This window comes from Anopheles arabiensis, chromosome 3, assembly GCF_016920715.1.
Source record: "Anopheles arabiensis isolate DONGOLA chromosome 3, AaraD3, whole genome shotgun sequence".
In the NCBI taxonomy this organism is placed as follows: domain Eukaryota; kingdom Metazoa; phylum Arthropoda; class Insecta; order Diptera; family Culicidae; genus Anopheles; species Anopheles arabiensis.
This window is the reverse complement of record NC_053518.1, coordinates 32151872-32171541: the sequence shown is the minus strand read 5'-3', so window position 1 is coordinate 32171541 and position 19670 is coordinate 32151872. Positions and strand designations below refer to the sequence as shown.

The window sequence follows — 19670 nt, the reverse complement described above, 5'->3', positions numbered from 1 at the left end:
TCTTGCTTAAAGGACATACCGTCGGTTTCGTTGGCAGCGATCCACTCCTTCGACTTCGGCACGCCGTGGCAGCTCGAGCAGACGCGCTTGTGGAACGGGATCGCCTTCCCGCTGCGCAGCAGCTCCTGCAGTTCCGCCTTATCACGCGGCACCGGTGAATTATTATCTACCTCGAATATTGGCAGAGGAAAGACTCTGAAAGCAGGGAGAGAGATAGCGAAACCCGCTCGTCAGACAATGCTCACCAAAACGCACCAAGCTAGACACCAAGCGCCACATACCTGGGATTCTTACGCTGCAGCACCGGCTCGTTCCGGGCGATCATTTCGAGAAACTTGTGCACCAGCCCAGGGTTGGGGTACAATTCAATATCGCTAGCTAGAAAGAAATGGGTCATCGCCGCATCGCGGGCAATGTTGCGCCCGACGTTCACCGGGTAGAGCAGCTTCTTCTGCGTCTTGTACAGCTGCGCCGCCGACACGTTGAAGTACGGTATCGCCAGCGAGCAGTTGTACGGCGTGTCTAATACTTGATTGTGTTTAGGAACCTGGTATTGGGAGGGAGAAGAAGGATTAGCATTAGTATGGAAGAGTGCCGCCAGAGCGCCAGAGAAGGAGATTACTAAGGATTTCGGCAGTTTTAAAGATACTTTGTCATAGTTTTTCGACATTTTTTGAATGCTTTCAGCGATTTGCATGGTTTTCCACGTCACTTTTAGATGTGCACATCAATATTCACCACCTCCAAGATGTTTTTCAACAGCTGTCAAATGGTGTATTTCATCATAATAAAATTTCAATACTTTCACATGATTTTCAACACATCTCAAGCTGGATTAAGTTTGTCAGTTCTTTGTGGTGTGTTGAAAATCATGTGGAAGTATTGAAATTTTATTTTGATGCACATACAACACGTGACATCTGTTGAAAACATCTTGGAGGCGGTAAATAATGATGTGCACATGCGAAAGTGACTTGAAAACCCCTGCATTGTCAATTTCCCTAATATTTGTGAATCTGTCCCACAATTTCAGGGTTTTCCGAGTCAATTTCCAATATTTTTCATTGCTTGCGAGATATTTTTCAACATCTGTTAAATGTAGTAATTGCCTCACAATTATTTTTCAGTTCTTCCACATGATTTTCAACACGTTTCATGCTGGATTGACTTTGATAGTTCTTTGTGATGTGTTGAAAATCATGAGTAAGAACTGAAATTGTATTACGATGCAAAAACACCATTTGATAGCTGTTGAAAAACATCTTGCAGCCGGTGAATAATGATGCACACATTCGAAAGTGACTCGGAAACCCCTGTATTGATTATTTCTTAATTGTTTAGGTTGAATTGTTTATACAGGGGTTTCCACGTCGCGTTTGAATGTGCATATCATTATTCACGTCTGCAGTATGTTTTTCAACAGCTGTGAAATGATTTGTTTGCATAACAATATTTTTTCAGTTCTGTAGGCATGATTTTCAATACATCACAAAAGTACTGACAAACTCAAACCGACTTGAGGCGGGTTGAAAATAATGTGGAAGAACTGTAGCATTATCGTGATGCCAATACAACATTTGACAGCTGGTGAAAAACGTCTCGCAGGCAATGAAAATGATATCGACATTGGAAATTGACACGGAAACCCCTGTAAATTATCTATTAAACGTTGGAAAGATTTGAAACTGAAAAATTGTTAATAAATCGATCAAATCATACAAAAAATGTTGAAAAACAGTGAAAATCCTTGCAAAAAACCCCTCGAAACCATACTTACGAGTTTTGGAATATGTTTACTACTAAAATAAATATGAAATGTGACAAACTGTCGGACTAAATGACTCTCTGGTATGCAGTCTCTTAGATACTTTATCGAATTGATCGTCGGCACAAAGTCCGTGCCGGGTGCGTGAAGCGCAAGGCTGACTGGAGCGTTCCACCTGCAGAAAGAAACAAATATAGAATTAAAGCTCTAGATCGGTGTTTTGCTCAACCAATTGTTCTCCGTTACCGTTCCAGCAGTGGTACCAAATTGTCCAGAAACGTGTAGTCGGCGTGCGTCGTGTAGGTGATGGTTTCGTGGCACCGCAGATCGCCGTGCTCCGCCCGGATGTAGTTCCGCATCACCCAGAAGTCGCCCCGCTGCCCGATGTACGGCTCGTAGTCCCGGTCGTGGCAGTTGAGCAGCGATCTGTGTTGGAAGAGGGAGAATTGGTTAAGGCGCTCGTTGCTTCACAAGGAGTCGCTAACACAGCTTACCTCAGCTTCGCGTCAGCATCCATGGACGCGGTGGTGGAAAAGATATCGGTACCGTTGAGCGCACCGGTCGCACCACCACCGACGCTTACGGGTACAATGCCACCCGCTGCCACCACCACCTGCTGCTGCTGCTGCTGACCGTCTTGGTAGAGCACATCGCCCATCTTCCGGACGGTGCTCCGCTCCGTTGGCACATCGAAACGACTATCGTCTACATTAAGATTACTGTTATCTACATCGCGCGCTTCCAGCATCAACTGTTCCTGCTGCTGCTGATTGCCACCGCTCTGTGCGAGCTGTCGCGTCTGCTGCAATTGCTGGGACACTTCCTGCACGCCAATCTGCAAAGCACACATCGGGAAGAACAACAAGGGGGTTCTCGCATCAATCATACAGTTTCGCAATCAACCCCTTTTTCCCTTTGTCCACGCCTTGTTGACCCAATTTTCCACCGCCCGATTCTCGCTGAAATCGCTTTAAATCGCAAAATCACGTTCGCAAAACGGCTCTTCCCACATGGCCCGAAGAATGCCAACCTGCAGCTTCGCTTCCTGTCGCTTCTGTCCCGCGCGAGCTTTATGCCTTCCTTTCCTCCTACACCAGGGCAGGGAAGAGATTTTCGGACGCAACGGAGACACACAAAAGAAGGACGGTGCATAAGCAATGTCTTTCGCAAATGACATACATCCGTCCCGGGAATGCTCTCTCCTCTGGCAGTCCATCCTCTCCCGGGTAAACGCGGCACTGGCGTCCATTAATGCGCGGTACAGACCAAAAGCTTCGTCGGTCATTTGTATTCTCCGCGTAATAGCACACGCGGCCAGGAACACGTCACATTGGCAACTTAATTCGGCGTCTCTTTACCACCCCCTCCTCTCCAATCTCGTTTCGTTCCTCGCCCTACATAATTGATAGCCGAGGCGATGTCAGCGGACGGATCTCTTGTGCGCGCTGTGCAAATATTTATCATCTCGCACGACGTCGTCGTCTTCGTGCCGGCGTTTTTCCCGAAAAAAAAAACACGAAAAAAATGGAACCACACAGGCCAGACTTACGGTAAATATGACACGGCCTATAAAGAGTGATTGCCAAACCTGATCAAACCAAAAGCACACACGTAAAGCACAGTTTAAAACGAGGGCGTGTGTTTGCAAAGACAGAAATGATAAAATCCACGACAACACACAACAAAATCTTGTCCCATGTCCGAGAAAAAGAAACGAAATAGACCCGAGACGTTTGACCGGAGATCTGAGCCGAAGCTTTAAAGTTTAACAGCATCCTCGGTATCGGATTCCGTTAGGTCGCAGAGTAAAATATTGGCAAACAAATAAATTTCTTTTTTAAAACAGCAAAGCAGAGATAAAGCCGCGAAACAAAAAAAAACCTTCTATCGAGAAGTTTTTGGGCTTTCTTGGTGGCTCCAAAGTCTCCGATCCTAATTGGTGTGCCTGTGTGCTGGAGCAACACTATAGTGTGTTCTTCAGCACTGAGATTTTTTGCCAGTCTGCGCGCGCCCATCGATTTACAGCTTCCTTCGGCCAAAGAATGGCCCAACAAAATTTATTTATGCTAATTGCCCCACCCGATCGATAACTGGCGCGGGGGACACACCAACTCTAACGGTATCCCGGTTCACGATAGATTGGGCTCGACGGTGGTGTTGTTCTTGCCGGGAGGGGTTTGGGCTCTCTTCTCACTATCCGCTCTGAAAGAATCCCATAGTGTGGCGCTGTCCGGATAGACAAATGCTCTAGATGCGCTAGAAACCGACGGGCTCCGGGCGGTTTGGTTCCTCTTTAAGCGATATAGAAGTCGTCGTGTGTAGGGAATAAAATATCCATAAAACACCCCCAAAAAAGCGAGAGAACGTTCATCCCCGTTCGTCTGTCATAAAAAAAAACGCAGAGCTAGCTTGCCAGCCGAGCTTGGCTAGCTTCAAACCACATGGTTCATCAGGGTTTCACCGCCATCACACCGTTTGTCGAAGATTTGAATATTCATCAGGCTCGAAAAGAACTAAAACTTTCTAACTCGCAGCCAGCTAGCAGTTTGTGCTGTTAGTTTGTTGGCGCAATCCTATTTTTAGCCAGAGGATCGGTGTTACTTGTTCCGATCCGTACACTGAGACTTGCAGCGGACATGTACCGCGTCGTGCAAGTACCACCGCCGCCGCGCTGCTGCTGCTGCTGCATCCCCATTTAAAATCGGACGAACAACGCAACATGCAATCACCTCACGTACGCTGCGTCGTCGACACCATTAGTCATTTTTGCCATTTACGATCGCCACTTGCACGCACGCACCGCCGAGTTGACTGACGAATTTCGACATTAAAAATCCCCAAAAAAAATACCCCCATTCCAACTCGGCGGCTGTCCAAATGTTTCATTTGGACCGTGTGTAAAGAATGAACGAGCGCGAGTGAGCAATTTCAGACGAACGGATATGTGTATGTGTGTGTATGGTTTGTGACATTAAACTTCATTAGTCTGCTTGCTAATGTGCCTCGTTCCGAGGGCAACGTGTGCTGAAAGCATGGACACCTTACGTCAATAGCTCTGTTTTTCTTACCCCATTTTCTTGAATTTTTAACACTAAAGTGCTGTGTCCTTGCTGGACTGATTGTTGCGCCTGCTGCTGCTGCTGCTGCTGCACCTCGTACAGTTGCTGCTCCGCCTCGAGCAACCGCTGCTGGGCGGGCGGCAGATACTGTTTGTACTGTTCGGCGGCTGCGGCCGGCTGCTGCTGCTGCTTCAGCACCTCATCCGATATGATGTAGGACGGGCCGAGGGCAAAGTTGCCGCTCCCGATCAGCAGATGGCTGGCGATGTACAGCACCACAGCCACGTTGATCAGGATGCTGCAGCGCAGAAGCCAGTTGCGACGCATTCTGATAACGTTCGGGAGCTTCAGCTTGGGGCCGGTTTTGCGCACTACTGGCGGTGCACACTGAAGGGTAAGGGGTTGGCGTAAAAAAGTGGTATGGTATGCGCTAGTATGCTAGTTGCAGCGGGGAGTGCTCTTAATGAACTCTCCTGTTGCTTGGGTAGGCTCTAGTTGGTCCAACGGATCTGGCAGGGTTCGTCGTTTGGGGTGTGTGCGGTGAGATTGAGTAATCTCCAAAATTTGTTGAGAGTATGATAGGTTTAGAGCAGATTGATCAAGCTCTAGTTGTGTCCTCGGCGTCTTCCAAGCAGCAACAACATCTGACACTTAAATCCCGATGACTTGAACGCACAATAAATCACACAAAGCTCCAAGTTCTCGACAACGTCTCGGCGAATCTATGTCATCGTTTTTAATATCCCGTGCCAGTTTCTGTAATCCACAGTACGACCAGGCGACGCAGTATTCCAGCATCCACACCGATGAGTCTACAAAGTAAGAAGAAAGAAATAAAAGAAGAGAAATACATGGGAAATCAGTATCGGAAGGCATAAAACGCGACGGTGTGACGCAGTACTGCGTCAGATGAAATGAAGGGAACACGATTATTATTGTTATTGTAAATACTCGAAGCCCTCTTCTTCCACTCTACTAACCGATCCTTCCCACAAATCCGGCTGTGACCCACTCCAAATGCACGCGCGTCAGAATCGCGCAATTGATTCATCATCCATTCAACATTCGACATCGATCGTTTGGATCGGTCGGCCAGTCGGTGAGCAAGCACCGCATTTGCCAACAACTCCAATGCACAATTGTGTGTGAGAGGTTCTCCAGGGGTCTGATTGTTCTCCAGACGGATTCAAATTCATCGCAAGTGATGTCAGCTGAGCTGGAAGTACAGAACATTGCTCCAATGTGTTCCCATCTCCAGACAGTGATCGCGTGATCTTCGCCGCGATCGCTAAACCTTTTCTGACACGTTGACCATTCGGAGCCTTCGTTTTTGTTGTTGCCACTACCTGCCACCTGGGGATGAGTTGTGGAGCCTTGCGAGAAACACCAATGACTCAGACCTCAGAACTTTGCTGCTTCCGTTGCCCTAAGTCGTAGCCACAGGATTGGCGTACAAAACATAATCACCGCTTGGTGAGGTTGATGTCATCTTCATCTCTTTGGAAGATCATAGCGAAAGGGGGCTATCGTCGAGGTTAAGGTTGAAGGTTGCGGTTGCAACAAAATATCTAAATGAGAGGGCAGAAAACTACAAGGCCCCATAAAACAACACCACAAACGTATGCGCGCTGCTGCTGGTGGGATTGTAAAACTGACATCATATGAAAAGGCTTGGTGCTAAATGGGGTTTAATCTCCAAGGCTTAGGAGGATGTGTTTTTGATAGAATGAGAGGTTCTTTCCAGTGTGTATTTTTTGTTGGGACTGAACACATTCCAATCAGACATCGAGTAAGTTTGCTCAACGGCTCTGCAAAATCTGCAAGACCTGCACTGCGTATTACACATTAGCACTCAACCCGCAGCAGCACTCAATTTCTGCAGCCAATTTCCTCTCCGCACCATTGGCGTGGTGGTGGCTAATGATGTTGAAATTATGATCGTTTATCCCGACGCTTTGAGGCGTAACACTGGGGCTGCTGGCTGCTCTACCGCTCTTCACACCGTCTAATGTGCGAAAATTCCGAAGAAAATACCAATTAAACGGCTTTCGACACTGCCCGGACGTGACTTTCCGGGCTTCCATCCAGTTTGCCATTGCGTCCAACGAATGCGCAGTTACTTCCCTCAACGCTTGGCTGGCCCTCCACCACCCTCAGGGCTGGAAAAGCTGGACCCAAAAGGCCAAGAATTATTCCCGCTTTCTGCTTCTACTGCTCCACAAGTCATCGTACCTGGGGAGCGCGAGTACGACACAGCTTCCCGCGGTTTTTACTTCCACACCGGAACCGGCACAGTAGCGAAGAAACCGTTGAAAAAGGAAGTTCGCTTCAAAGTACAGAGCAGCAAGCCAACGTTTAGCTTAGTTTCTTGGAGGGGTGGAAAACTTTGCCTTATCCCTCGCGCGAAGAGCAAGTTGCGCCCATCAGTACGCATAATCATGGGAAAACTGCAGCAAAGAACGCTCGAGACGATGACGAATTAAATAACATTTAAATTCTAGCGCGCTAGAACACAGACTTCCCTCAACACCTCCTCCCCGGGGTGCGGCTTAACTTCGGGCGCCATCAAAGCGCGTGCTTGTCTCAACCTGGGAATCATCACACGCCGTGCAACTCTTGCACTACTACTGCAGTTGCATAATGATGTGCGCGCGCTTCGAATTGGGTCGTCGGGGTGTCGCGGGGTGTGAGCAGGTTCGCTAGTGCAACGATATGCTGCATCTAACAGGGCGAGGTGCATTCTTAATGCCGCCTGTCGTCTGTCGCTATTTTCATGCAGATGGTGGCGCCACTTATGAATGGGAGCATGTAGACTTCAAGATAGACAGTTTCACACGTGCAATCGTGAGATGCACTAGACGCGAGAATGATGAATTGCTGTCGATGTTACAAACCATCAGGGGAATCGAGGCAACCCGTAAGTCTCTAATTCTGTGTTACCGTATTCAAAGCGTAATTCCGTGTAAATGCCAGTCGGTGTGCAAACTTTTGGCGTCATAAATTTCCCACCGCGCTCTCACCGTTCGCGTTAATAAATGGGGGAAAGGGGCAACAGATCCCTCGCGACCCATGGTCAGGGTCAATGAATTACTAGCCCTAGCCAGTGCCACACGACCAGCACGATACAGTGTGCCCCGCTTCGGGATTGACGGCACACATGTGTTAGCGTATCGACTGGAAGACGATGACGACGACGACCGTTGTTTAGTAGGATGTGCACGTTTGCGGTTTTATGATGTGCCAAAAGCTACTCCACTTAACGCTCGTCGAAAGCAACCTTTCTCACTGAGGGGGGCAGAGTGGATTTATGCCAACTTTTTGCGCCCCAAAATGAGAAAGGAATCTTATCCAACAGGTGTGTTGTTGCTTGCGGCGAGAGAAGTTACAAGACCCTAACGCTAAGCTTTAATCAGGGCTCACCACGTAGTAGCGTGATCTGTGTTCGTTCTGCTTTAGGACATGCATTTGCCTCTGGAAATGGAACATGGATCTTGTCATACTTTCTACTTGTGTGTAGATATTTTAGGTCACCCAAAAAGTTCGATTCATCATCGACGGCTCGCCAGCGGACGACATGTTTGCACAGAAACCTTTCCAATTAATCACACTTTCCTCATTTTCCCCGGGAGGATTTTCATGCATCATTCACCATTCCACTGAGGATTGCTACGGTGGAAAAATTTCTTCTACCATTTTCTGCCCCCCTGGTCCTTACAAATTTCGTGCTACTCGTGTCGGTGACATCTGTCCAAAACAAACCCAGCTCCAAAACTCAATGACCCCAGCGCGGTCCCGAAGGGAAAAGGGATCAAAAAAGTTACCGCCCGCCAGGGTGTCCATTGACGGCAGCAACCGAGGCGAAAGGCATCATCATGTTTCTTCCATCTTTCTTTTGCGGCGTTTGCTTCCGACACACATCAATCGTCGGGAGCGGAGGGGGGGGGGGTTTCAAGATGCATGATGGACATTCCATCTTTGGGTTCGGTTCGGTTCCGGTGAGAGATTTAAGGATTGACTTCTTGGGCTTAACACGTATCCCCGGCGTCTCTTAAAGCCTGAACAAACACACACACACATAAAACGGTAAGCAAGAATTCCGGGTGGATTTTGTTGGAAACGATAGCATAACTACAGGCGTTTGGTGATGCGGCGTGCATAACTTTGCCGTGCGGAAATGGACAGTGGCGCCTTAAGTTATGCAAACTGCTCAACAAAACGCTCCTTTCACCACCATTTAACACCATATTCACCTTTTTAATCAACTAATAACCACCCCAAAACGTTCACAACTGGTCTCTACCGTGGCTTTTTCTACTTAATATACTCTTCTAGCGTTAAGTTTTAAGTGCAGAGGACTCATTTACCACTTTGTTTACTTTATAATCGTCATCGTATTATGCATATTAGCTGCCCCTATCGCGTTAAACTCTTAACAATCAACATCAATAACACCCATTCCCCATATCGATGTCTGGACCGTCCGTTCTATACCAATTGAGCTACGCATTACGCTAATCTTTACCGAGTCAATAACCCCCGCGAATCTCCCAATCGCACAACACAACGTGCGCTTCAACCGTTTTGATGCAGTTTGTGCAAATATATGCACCAGCTTCGGCGGTACTTCAACTCATCTGGGTTCTGTCTCCTTCTCTCTCTCTCTTGCTGCAAAAATCCTAGCGGTATCCAATCAATGTCAAGTGTGCTGGAGCGATTTTGCCAAACGGCGGTCCTTCTTCGCATCATCATTTGTGTTCTTTGATGATTTAGCGCCCGATTGTCGCGCGACCGGCCATTCGATCATTAGGTTCCGATGAGCAGATCCGGCATTATCTACCTCATCATTACTCACGCTGACAAGTTGGTACGAATGAGGGGGGCGGAAGGAGCCGAAGGCACATAATGCACATCTATTTGTGCGGCACTCTCGGCACGGCACTGACTGATTGAATGTTTGCTTTTGCAAGAAGCGTTCGACAATATGGCTTTTGGCCCCGTACCGACCGACGATGGGTCGGAACAATTCGCGGATTGTTGAGGAAGAAGCACTGGGCGAGGAGATCGTTCAATAAATAAACCAACTCCCCCCCTGCGTCTACCACTACCAGACGACCAAATCAAAACTTGGTAATGTTTGCAATGCTTACCCGCGCTAGTTTTTGCTCCTTCCTTCTAATGCATCCGCTGTTGATGATGCATTCGGTACCGCCGTGGGCCCCACGGGGGCACATCAGTTCCAGCACAAGGTTCGGGTGCTTTACTCCCGCTGCAACTGCTGCTGCTGCTGCTGCTGGCGATAAGGTGCTGGTCCACCGTGGTGCGGATGATGAGGCAGGCAATGATGGCGTTGACAGCAATTACAATCCATTTGTCGTCTGCAGCTGATACGAAGGGCTTATCCGCTCGATGCGCCCGGCCACAATCAGAATGGGGATATCGTATCCTGCGGGAAAACGAGGGAAGAGAAAGAGACCAAACATGAAAAGGATATTAGAAAGAATGTTTCAATGACAGCAGCAGCAGCAGCAGCAGCAGAAGGGAATGAGATAAACCGTTTGATTGTTCTATCCAATGTTTCTCTCCACACACAAATGAACTCGTTTCCGGTTGGTTTCTGGTTGGTTTGGCATGTGCATATTTTATAACACACACTCTCTCTCTCTCTTTGTTATAATGCTCTTCCAATGCGGTAGAGCCAATGAAAGCGCTAAAAGAAAAGGAAGGAAATGATTAGCTCATTTTTCATTTCCCTAGACCCTGGATGATTTTGCATTCATAACGATCGGGGAAACAAAAAGACACGGCTAATAAAACCATCAAACTCGCCAATTCGCTAAATGGGTAAAATTTGATAATAGCACACTCTTCCTCTACGGGTACGAGTGGGTGTGTGTGTGTGTGTGTTTATGCATCGATTCGCGTAATTGAAGCCTCTCCGCTTATCGGTGGAGCGAAATTTGTTGGATGTTGGAGCTGTACGCAGCAGCGGCAGTGGCAATCTCTTTGCATAATTGAACGTTTAATTAACCGACACACACACCTGGCGACTACAACGCACACACACACAGGCTTTAGCGCTACTCAATTTGATTTTCCCGACACAAAAGCGCGTGGTGGTGCGCCACCAACCACGTGGGCGCGCGGAAATAATGGGAAAATTTGATTTCATCGATGGGAGATGGGCTGCTACGGCTCCTAACAGGGGGATAAGGAGGACTGCAAACACACACAAACACACACAGAAACGCGGTAACAGCGATAAATTAACTCAATTAAATGATAAATGGGGCAAAAGGGCCAGAGGTAGTGCCGGGAAGATGCATAAAACCCTTTCAGCGCTAATGTGACAGCACGTGACAGGCGCGTTGCGTCGTGGAAAAGGCGGAAAAAACCAGCAACGCGGTAGTGTAGAGTTTACTCTACGGCACCGATAGTGGATTAATTATAATTCATAAATCCCGTGCCATGCAGCGCGCCAAAACGACCGTAAAGTGCACCCTCTCCCTCGTCGTGTTTGGGAGAAGAGAAAAATGAGCGTCAAAGCGTGTCAAAAACGATGCACTTGATGGATTGGATGAACGCTTACCACAGGTGATTGTAATAGAAATGCATTAATCTTAATGACTTGCAAGCACGTACATAAGTGTGTGTGTGTGTGTTTTCTCTACCAGCTTCTGTTCCCTTTTAATGAATCTTATTATTTCTCATGTTTCTTGTTTCGCCCTTTCCCGATTGTAAGAAAGATTAATCGATACTCGTGCCGTTGCGGGTTATGATGTAACCTGGGTAAGGTAATACACACACACCAGGCAGTAAAACCAATTAACACGTCCAACACTCCTGGAACAAGCCGGTTGAGGCACCGGAGACAATTAACGCAATTCACGGTAAGGCAAAAAGGGAAAAGTCCTGCTATTTCTCTTATCCTTTTTCGCCAATTTGCGCCAATAGTGCGTGGAGGTGTCTTGCAAAAGTTAATTAAATAGATAATAGTGTGCACCAATCGAGATGGAATCGTGGCACGACAGACAAAGACGTCAAGTGTGCAACCTGTTTTACGCAAGCAAACAACTCACGGTACCGTTGCGCCCTTTTCTATGTACAGGGGTGAGCAAAAAAAAACACACACACCCCCTGAGAGTCTCTTTTTCTTTCGCTGCTTGGCTTCTTTTATCCCACACGAACACAAGAGCAGGCATACCATGCCGCTTTCAATCAAAGGCCCGGGGTGCAAAAGAGTCGACGGAGTCGACGCTATAAATAAGTTCGCGGCTCATTAATATGCTGCTTAACGGGGACTCGCGCATGCCAAAACCCGCCTATGCCAACCCTTTGGACCGGTTTCCCTTTTTGCATTACCTGTTTTGTACGGGTGCGGGAGTAAGGCTGGAGTAACAGTGATGGGAAAAGCGGGGGAAAAAGCGGAATGAAAGTGAACTACACTGTGATAGGTTCAATTCGTTTCCGATCGATTCACGGCATTCACTGATCTTAATGACGGACGTCCGGAAAGTGCAACACACAACAAAAAGTGTTGTAACACCAAACACAGATGACCAATTCCCATGTGGTGCGTCACACAATCAACAGGACGGGCCCATGTGAAATTAAAACAGGAAATTAAATCAACGATTTTATCCCCCCTCTCCAACCTACGCAGTAGTGCAGTGCTCCTCAATAAAGTACACTACTTTATGCATCCCTTTCGAGGCCCGGAAAACCGGAAATGTACGGTTGCCAACCGGCGGACGGCCGTTACGTTACGTTAAGTTACGCACGATATCTTCCCAGGTACTGACGTCGCGTCGGAAAGGACTTTTGGGCTCTCCTCTATGGCGCGTGAGCGCGTGTCACAATGCATAAAATGTAACCGTTGCGCTTTGGACAGGTTGCATGCATGTGCCCCCCCCCACCTCCCTGGCTGCGGGGAACACGGTTGTCGTTAAAACTTGGCGGGATGCCATTTTGCATTTGCGTGCGTGTGTGGGGTGCTGCGTTTTCTGGCGTGTCAGGCGGGAAAATTCACACGAAAGTGCGTGTGCGAAACAGCGAGTGAAACAGATGGAGAGAGTGTGTGTGTGTGCAAAGATGGGTTGATGTTATGGCGCACTTTACGTTGTACTATTTCCATGTGGCGTCTTTTGTACACGCTTCTGGATGATGAAATGCAAATATGAAGTAGAGGTGGAAGCCAGGGATTTTCAATTAAAGAATGTTTTGAATAAGTTTTGTTCAATGAAAAATGTAATTTAACTTAACGTAATTCATGGAAAAGAGGATCTTAAATCTATACGACAATGTCTTCTTCTTCTTCTTCTTCTTCTATTTGGCGTAACGTCCTACGCGGACATGCCGGCCTATGCAGGCTTTCGATACTTAACGCATTACCACGCAGCCGGATAGTCAAATCCTTGCTACGGGGGGACGGTCTTTTCTAGGCTTGAACCCATGACGGGCATGTTATTGAGTCGGTCTAGTTGACGACTGTATCATGGGACCGCGTTGGGCAATTTATCAAAATCAGATATACTATGTCAACTCAAACATTACTGTTGGCAAGAACTTACAACAGCCCTCATCATTTCAGGCAGATATAACTTGCTGACTAGTTGAAGTATACTACTTTACTACTAGTGGAGCTTGACTTTCAGTGACTTATGGATTACCCCCCCCCCACCCCCCCATAGCAGGATAGTCAGTCCTACACGTATGGCGACACAGTCCTTTTGGGGTTTAAACCCATGACGGGCATGTTGTTAATTGATTGTTTAATTGATTGTTTAATTGTTTATTTCTCGTTCAATGGATAACAGTGATCCGTGTGAATGTTCTTAAGTCTAATATTAGTTTAAAATAAGTAGAAATATCAACTTAATAGTTCGTTTCTAAGGCAGTTTTTAAAGGATTGCACTGAGGCTCCAAAATCAAACAAATGACAAACTTCGTTAAACACCCTAATCATGGAGTTGAGGGGGTCTCTAGATCCATATCCAGTGTTAAGTCATACGAGTTAACGACTGTACCACTGGAGTTGACGAATGGAGTTGAGGTATACAATAAAGATAAATAAGACAATTACGAATAGAGGTAACTTAAAAACAAAATCGTGAATATTGGGTATATTTTTTCAGAAATTGAGAAAATTGGGAAGTTTGATGCCTCAAACGACAGGAAATTTAATTCCAAAATAGATTAATAAATCTATCAATGAAGGTAATTTTTCTAAATTGCCTTTATTGTTGTACTAAACCGTGCATCTTTTTAATCGTTGAGACAACACAATACATAAACAAAACTCTAATAATTTCTTCAGGTTATGGCTAGTATGGCAGAATGGATTCAAACTGATTGAGCGTTATATTGATGAATTCCCAATTTATGATTAACTCAGCCTGCATATGTTGCTCATCCCTGGATGAACTCATTTCTTTCAAAAGACCAGCACAACAAAAAAGAACAAAACGAACCCAAACCCAACACAATGTATCCCCAGCACACACGCGTGCCAGTTCAACGAGCGTTTAACACGGCGACGGTTAATATTAAATCAATAATTAATTATGTAAATCATTCGCGCTGTCGGTGACCTCTCTCTAGGTACGTGTGACCAACTTCCCCTCCCACAAAAAACACTACTCCTTCACTACTCCAACAACTCCAACCCCACCTTCCGGCACAGTAACTTGCCCATTGTGTCCGGACCTTCTCCAGCGCAACAAGGAGAAATGGGGCCGACAAATAGTGTGTTTTTGCTACTTTCGCTCTCGATCCTTCAGACAGGAAGCATGGAAACACCAGCGCACAGCCCACATATACTCTTACCCAAATACACCCACCGACTTCCGTCCATCCGGTCCCCCTTGTAAGGGTGGAAGTTGCGTATCGAAGTTTCTGTTTGCTCGGGAGGGAACACGGGGCATAACACACAGGGCCCAGCCCACTTGCGGTGTACAATCTATCCCCGCCTAGACTCGTCATGTCGGTGTCAGGAAATTCCATAACGCTAATTCGATTACCATTCCTTGCCCTCTCCACAGTGTTTAGAGGGGGGGTTTTCGCACCCAACGCCCCCGAACGAACGAGCGCACGATGTGGGGGCGAATTGGCTGGGGACCGGGCGTTGCGGTTTCGTCCTTTGCGCGAGTGACGACCTTCGGTCAACTTTCCATCAGATCTACCATCGGAGATAACACACGAACAACAGAGGCAGCAAGGGATGTATAAGAGACCCTTGGACGGTCTCCGTGCACTCTCCTCCCCCGTGACACAGAACTCGATTGGGAAGGGATTACATTACACCACACACACACACAACACACGCATGCCGCGTAATCTGTTTTGTTGGAAGAGTTTAAAAAACGACCTTGTACGAACCCCCGTGCGAAGGACACGCTGGCTTGTACATGTAGGAGAGGTTCACTATCACGCGCATGCAACAACATGATCAGGCGTAACATACGATCAAGATCACGTCATAAAATGCATCCCTCCTCTACTTCCAAGATTATTTCTGTGCGCTACACCAAGCCCAAGGGTGTCTTCTTGTTCCTTTTTGGTTGATCTTTCCCTTTAGTTCCTTAGCGTTACTGATCGCATTACACAAACTGAACGCAACCCGAACCAGTGCCTCCCATTAGCGATAGAGAGAATTATGGAAATTGCGCACCCTGTGAAATCGCGATCGTCCCGTGTAGTCTCCACTCACATGCCTAGAAAACCGCCTTCCCCGTGACAAGCAACCGGAGGCTGCAACCGTGGAAAACTGGGAGCAATTTGTTTAGGCTTTTATTCTCGAATTACTTTAGTTCCGGGCCCGGAGCTGCCTACTGAACGATGGAGTACGCGATCACTCGCTCGACGCGTGCATAGTGGGGTGCTGGGAGATGCTCGGACCCAAGCTCGGACAACAACTTATGTTCATTTGTATGGTAATTTTCATCGATTGCATGCTTTTCTTCGATTCGATTCGGTGCGCGGAGGCCAACACAGGCAAACGGGTGCATCGTCGTCACGGGACGGACGCGAGAGAAGTGGTGGCCCATGCATGCTCGGGATTTGTTTTAGGGATCGGTCAGTCCGCCAGCAGCACTACTACTCAACATACAAAGATGGGAATTTATTGTAAGTCTACTGCTGCTGCTGCTGCGTCGATGCTATTGCTCGATGGATCAAACGCGGAACATTGTGATTAAAATTGACCAGCCCCTTTTAGTCGTAATTTCGTATGAAAGCAGGGGACGGCACCGCAGGCGCCTTCGCGTTGAATAGTAATCGAGCAATATAAATTCAATTTGTCAATTACAATGCATTTGTGACTGTAATAGTAGTTCCATAATTTGTCTTTTTTTAATAAGCATCCTGGTCACGGCACCAGTATTGGAAAAGCAATTTTCAGTAAACTGAAACAGTAAGATTCAATATGTTTTTTTAAATAAAAACTTCACGTTACTCAAAATATTTGTAAGGAATTTTCATTGCGCTTTAAAAACCATGAATCCTAGTCATGGCACCACATTCTGTTCAGTGATTTGTGTCATAGGAGTGATAGGTACGAATTTAAATAAATACAACAGTTATTATTCTACAGGTTTCCAGCGTTCTATTTGTTATTATGAATCCTGGTCACGCCACCAGTACTCAAAAGCATTTTTTGTATCAAATAAGTAAAATAATACTTTTTGTAAAACAAATTATCATTCTTCGTTCAAACCTTACAACACAAGGTACATGATTATGATATATTAAAGAAAGTATCCTAGTCATGGCACCTAATTGAGTAGAATAGTTAGTATCGTAATCCCAATTTTCTGTTGCGAATCCTGGTCACGGCACCAGTTTCAGTTATCATTCTCGACACAAGCTGTTCATTCTGCTCCAGAAAAATGCAATCAACTCAATTAACACTCTCACATCCCATTTTTAAGATAAAATCAATTGAACCAATCAAAACACGTCTTGCGTCACCCGATTACAGCAATCCATCAATTGCTGATAAGTTCAATCACAATCGATTCCAATTTCTTATCAGCTTGTATTACCGGAAACCGGCACTGGGCCTCACACCGGGACACAGCCATGTTCCTGTGATGCTTGTTTTAATTAGCCCCGCAGCAATAAATTCTCCCCAACCATTCAGACACCATTAAAATTAAACATTCATAGGCAACGGTCTCGTATGGCACGCGATATAAACTGCCACTATTTAACACACGGCAAACATCACCACGGCCAGACCAGCAACCAGGCGGACCATGTTTGGGATAAATTATTCGCATACACAGACTGCACATCCAACGCCAGCGCAGCAGCTCCTTGGGGGGAGTTGGTTTTGGGAACATTTCCCGCCACACACACCCATCAAAACGTGAGGGAAAAACTTCCATAAAGAGCGGAGTCGTGTTTAACCAGCTCGCCAGTCGGCAAAAACACACACAGCATCATCATCCCCCAACAGCACAAGAGCCGTGATCAACCCGACCCAGACGACCAGCATGCAGCTGCAAAACGGCACTTTAATATGCACACATAAGCGTACGCGCCTCGTACTTTAATTTCAATTCGTTGGTACCGGCTGGTATCGACGCGTCCTACCATCGTCCTCCGAATGTTCGGTCCCGGCCTGAGTGTGTGTGTGTTTGTTGGCAGACATTTTAATGCCCATGCTGCTACTACGTGTTTGCGCTGCTTTCTCAGCCCTCAGAATCACGGAGTTGCAAATATTTAAATTAAAATCTCATCCTCTTCAATTTGCCGCTCCCGGGTTTCTATCGGGCAGGTTCCATTCGGAGCAGGCCCGGGCATGGAAGGATGAAATGGATGAAAATGGGCTTAAAATATCACCATCCACATCACAGGTCCACCACGGTGGTTCCCCCTTTTTTGCCCGCACAGGACGACTGGGAACGGTAATGTTTACCCGCCGTACACGCAGATCGAAAACCGAACAGACGGAAGTGTGCAATTGCTCTTCGTAAATTACACATAAAAGCCCTCTGTCGCGCAAATTTTGACCCTTCTCTATCGTTATGCCTACGCCACACACACACATACTGTGCAAACAACAACACTGCACAGTGCAAAACCGTATGACACTGTCTGGCACGGAGGCCAGAACCAGCGAACCCGACAGGACCATTACGTTCAGTGCGCATTTAGTGTCATTCCTTCGCTTGTGCTGGGATGAGGGGCCCACCGCTCGAGTTTGATCCTTAATTACGCTTGTATTATGTGAAAATGGGCACATGGCTGCGTGTGCGTCGGTGTGCCCTCAATCGACTCCATTCTCCCAGTTGATCGGATCGAAAATTGCATTGTAAAAGCATTCAAAAATCCCCTCTTACCGAGACTGCTTCGGGGGTTCAGGTTCGCCGATAATCCCAGGAATTATGGACTATGAGAGGCGAAAATCCTTCCAACGCTGCAGCGCTTGGCTCACACTCGGGTTCGTTCTCTGGTTGGTCCCGGTGGGACAGTAATTCAAAGTCCGAAGTCCCTGTCCTGGGTCAGACTAATTCAAAAGCCCGTACTGCCGACGGTGCGACGGATTAGCAGACCATCGTATCCCTTCTTCCCGGGTAGAATTCCATCCCATTGGAAGGAACCGCATCGTATGTAAATTGCACTTGTACAAACTCGTCGCTGGGGAAGATTCTAAGGGTGATTGTAAACGCAGACATATAGACGCATTTTATAGGATATTTAATTACTTTTCAAAAGTTTCACCTTCCCGCCCCGAGATAGTCACGTGTGTCAGCTCTAGTGACAGAAATTAATGACCCGCGCGTGGCGTCCGATTGGCTCATTAGTTTCTGTCCGCGATGACTACAACGATCCATCAGCCTGCAAGCGAGTTCCTGTTCGCGTTAAGCAAAAGGGCAGAAGCTACCACAACCCTTATCATGCTCCAAGGTACTTGCTTTTTGTGTGTAACCACAGCGCTCAAGAAGGTAAATCTCGATTCAATAATCCTTCTTCGATTTCGCTTTCCTGCACCATTAATCCCGCTCACGACCAAACGCTCACCACCGGATGAGAGAGAGCCGCGGCTTCTCGGTTGCAATCAATCATCATCGCGCTTACTTCCGAAGATGATGGCGGTGTGTCTGGAGGCCTTAGGGCCCTGGGTGGCAAAGGAAAAAAAACGTTGCCCAGGTTCATCAATTTCACTAAAGAACTAGACAGACGAGGTAAGGGAAACCAAATCAACCCACCAGGACGAGGATAATATTTATGAGCCACGGTTGTGTTCTGACTTCTGACAGATAATTTCTCATACCTGTGGCTCTATTGATCCGTTAGGCGAACCGAACTCCTTTGAACGCCCAATTGGATGACTTGGGGCGGATTGATTTTTTTTTATTTTTGCCTTATTAGTGAGCTTAATTACGAACCTTCGCGGTAGGGCGCCCTCGAAAGGTCAGCGTTTGGTACTGCGTTGGAGAGTTGCTTTTTTGCTCCAGTGCGTGAGGAGCAAAGTTTGAAGTTCAAAAGACAAAGGTGTCTTGGAGTTCCAAAAATTGACCATTTTGAAATAGACGCCCTTCACGGCTTTTTGAGAGGAGATTGAAACGAGCAGCATTGGTTGCATCCTCCGGATGGAATGAAGATTAATTACACAATTATATTTTATGCGTTTCTTCACCCACTTATTAGAGGAAACCGAAACCGACAAAATCGCCACAAAAGACATGTTTGGAGAGCCTACCTGAGCACACAATTTCGCTCCACAGGTAAAATAGCATACAGAAGTAAAAAACAAAAATTGGCGACTGAATAATAACGAACAGGAAGCACAAAATGTGCAATTGTCTGGCGCAAGCTTTTTCCCATGCAGCGCCCGACAAACT

At 46.9% G+C, this 19670-nt stretch overlaps 1 protein-coding gene across 2 annotated transcripts in view; it reads right to left on the bottom strand.

Moving 5' to 3' along the window:
- LOC120901018 (beta-1,4-glucuronyltransferase 1) overlaps positions 1 to 19670 on the bottom strand; it is an 85365-nt gene that overhangs the window by 2894 nt on the left and 62801 nt on the right. For both annotated transcript variants that reach the window (XM_040308699.1, XM_040308700.1), the window contains exons 3-9: positions 9972 to 10267; positions 4834 to 5636; positions 2260 to 2600; positions 2012 to 2191; positions 1778 to 1940; positions 282 to 547; positions 20 to 195 (exon numbers count right to left, since the gene is read on the bottom strand). In XM_040308699.1, coding sequence (XP_040164633.1) covers positions 20 to 195; positions 282 to 547; positions 1778 to 1940; positions 2012 to 2191; positions 2260 to 2600; positions 4834 to 5151 — 1444 coding nt within the window. In that variant the 5' untranslated portion in view covers positions 5152 to 5636; positions 9972 to 10267. The remainder of the gene's footprint in view (positions 1 to 19; positions 196 to 281; positions 548 to 1777; positions 1941 to 2011; positions 2192 to 2259; positions 2601 to 4833; positions 5637 to 9971; positions 10268 to 19670) is intronic.